This window comes from Propithecus coquereli, unplaced genomic scaffold (genome assembly GCF_000956105.1).
Source record: "Propithecus coquereli isolate 6110/MARCELLA unplaced genomic scaffold, Pcoq_1.0 Scaffold10, whole genome shotgun sequence".
Classification (NCBI taxonomy): domain Eukaryota; kingdom Metazoa; phylum Chordata; class Mammalia; order Primates; family Indriidae; genus Propithecus; species Propithecus coquereli.
Window position 1 is genome coordinate 10,680,106 of NW_012133858.1, and position 2,787 is coordinate 10,682,892.

The following is a 2,787-nucleotide window of genomic DNA, read 5'->3' on the forward strand; positions in this document are numbered from 1 at the left end:
AGTCATACATCACCCCCATAATCTGTTTTCCCATTTTTCGCAATCCCCAGAAAAGATTCCACTGAAGAAAAGTGAGGGGAAGAAATTAATCAAATGTTAATATATTGTTAACTCACACAGTAATTCGAAGTGTAAGAAAACAGTGATCATTATTGTCATCATCCACACCCTCTTCCTCCTCTTAAAAGCCAACATTTATTTAGTTTTATTATGTGCCAATGGACTTTATATAAGCCTCCTAACAACCCTTTCAGGTAGGGTTTCCCATTTTGCAGAAGAGGAAACAAGAAACTCAGAGAAATTAAGTAACTTGTCCCAGGTTGCAGGGTAGAAAGCAGGAAGGGCTGGATATGAATCCAGGCACTGTGACTCCAAAGTCTGCATCTGACACCATCCTGTCATGTGGGCTTACTATTTTCAAAGTGCTACTGACCCATCATGTTCAATCTATATTTAAAGAGGAAAGTGATAATACCACAGTACAATGGAAGGTATATTTAAATTACCCTTTAGAGCAGGAGTCAGCAAACTATGGCAGGCTGACAGAGTAGTCTATAGCGACATTATGGCCTAAAAACGTATTAATAAAATACTTGCTATCTGGCCTTATAAGTTTGCCAATCCCTGCTTTAAAAATTTTATAGTAACTTTGGTCTGGCAAAAGAACTTTATAAAAGTGAAGACTTTTCCCTTCCATTTAAAAAATATTACTAAGCACTAAACTACTTTTTAAAGTTTGAATAATTCTATTTGACTAGCTAAAAAAGAAGTATTTTCCTATTTTCTCTCTCCCAGTAATACATAACTCTGCAGAAGATATTTATAGCCACTAAAAAATGTTTACTATTCGTTATCAGAAGGAAATAGGTCTTTACACTTGGGATTACTTAACTTGTTCCAATCCAGTAATACTATTATCCTATTTTACAACTTGGAAAATTTTTACAAATAATTTTAAGGGATGAACAAAACAGCCCTACCAATAATTATCAATATTACAATTTTTACTAAATCCTTGTCATAAATTATCTCAAAATAGTGTTATATGCATATGTACATATTAAATAAAAATATTTACTGTTTTTTGAATGATATAAAAATGCTGTGCACTGTTATGAAATAAAGTAAGGCTGTGTTGTCATTCCATTTTCTCTCATGCAGATATTCCCTGCTTTTCTCCCTCTGATCCCTCAGCTTCCCAACTACTGTACTCCAGTGCACAAGTGGTCTAGCTTCTGGCTAAGATCTAACCAAGTATAGCTGCTTGTTAAGAGTTCCTGAATCCATGGTTACTTGATAGTGTTGGTTGTGAGAATTTAATTTTGCCACAGTTACTAAATTATTTATTGCATAAGAAATCCCAAAATTGTAAATCCCCACTTAAGCAACACTGCTTCATTCCAATTCAGAATATCAGTACACAAACTACTTTTATAGCCTTGTTCTCCTCAACAGTTGTCAATTATGAAGAATTCACAGGTTATCAGAGCAAACGTTCTTCAGGCTCATCCTTATTGCCATAAACCAAATTTATCTATTTTAAATTAGCCTCTCTTGTACTGAGTTAAATCAATCAACTAATTTTGCTAAGAGTTCAACACTATCCTAGGAGCTCTGAGAACAGAGATTTAGTGACAGAAATGGTCCATTAAATAGTAAGAATATAAGCCTCAGTAAAAAGTGTTTCATATGGCAAGTGTTTTAAACACTGAGTATAACTAATGAAACTAAAATAGTCATGAAGGTGACGATTGAGCTGCACTTTAAGAATGAGTGGAAATTAGGCAGGTAGAAGAAAAAAGATATTTCAGAATTTAAAAGCCATCATTTGGGGCTGGAGATACTTTTTTGCATGGTAAATTTTTATAGTAGCATTTGCTACAATGTGACTTACCCTGTAATGAAAGTAGCTTAATTATAGTTCTAGATTTAGCATTTATAACAGATAATTGGGGAAAAAAATTGGCAAGTTTTTAATGGGCAAAATAATCACCATAAATTAAGAAAAAGTTAAAAAGAAATAGTCTACAAGGGCATTTATCATCAAATAAGCAAAACAGTAAATTACAACATAAAGCAATAATTTACTTTTATTGTATAAAGTCTGCAAATATAATTAAATTCCCAAAGATAAATTCTCTTGCTTCTTCTATATTACAGAGTTCCTGATCAATTATTGATTATTCGTTTATCACCTTAGCAGGGTTTTAAGAAAATTATCAGAGTCAGGCCCTGAAATAGGTTTTTCATTCACCAAAGTGATCCCAGGCCACATTAGAAAGGAAGGAGACATGCAGACCTTCCCTAACCGATTTAGCAAAAAGAAGTCTTGTCACTATGAGAACCACACTACCATACCTGTAACAAAGGTTCCTTTTCCCCAGTTAGATTAGCTCATCTCTGCACATTAAGTTTATTCGCCTTGAGAACCAAGGCCTGGGCTCAAAATAAGCTGCATATATTAGGCTAATTTCTGCTTAATTTTTCCCCCACTAGTATGAGTCAAGAGTATCCTTTTGTTAAAATAATGTCAATAAAAGAGTATCAAAAAAGGTTGTGTTAAAAGGCAAACACACATACACACAGACACACATTTGGAAACATGTTTTCTTCAAAAGATAAAAGGCAAAAGAAAAAAAATTTTTTGAAATAATTAAAATCTGGAAAATCACATATAAAGTTCAAAGTTGAAAGACAGAGAAAGAGATGAAAATGTATACATAGAAATTATTTCTTTATCCTGCTCCAGAAAGAAACATAAAATTATTTCCTTTGATGTGCTGAAAC

At 33.1% G+C, this 2,787-nt stretch overlaps 1 protein-coding gene across 1 annotated transcript in view; it reads right to left on the reverse strand.

The window, feature by feature from the left end:
- OPA1 (optic atrophy 1 (autosomal dominant)) overlaps positions 1-2,787 on the reverse strand; it is a 106,732-nt gene that overhangs the window by 86,004 nt on the left and 17,941 nt on the right. Inside the window, exon 7 of the mRNA XM_012642074.1 lies at positions 1,222-1,246. Coding sequence (XP_012497528.1) covers positions 1,222-1,246 — 25 coding nt within the window. The remainder of the gene's footprint in view (positions 1-1,221; positions 1,247-2,787) is intronic.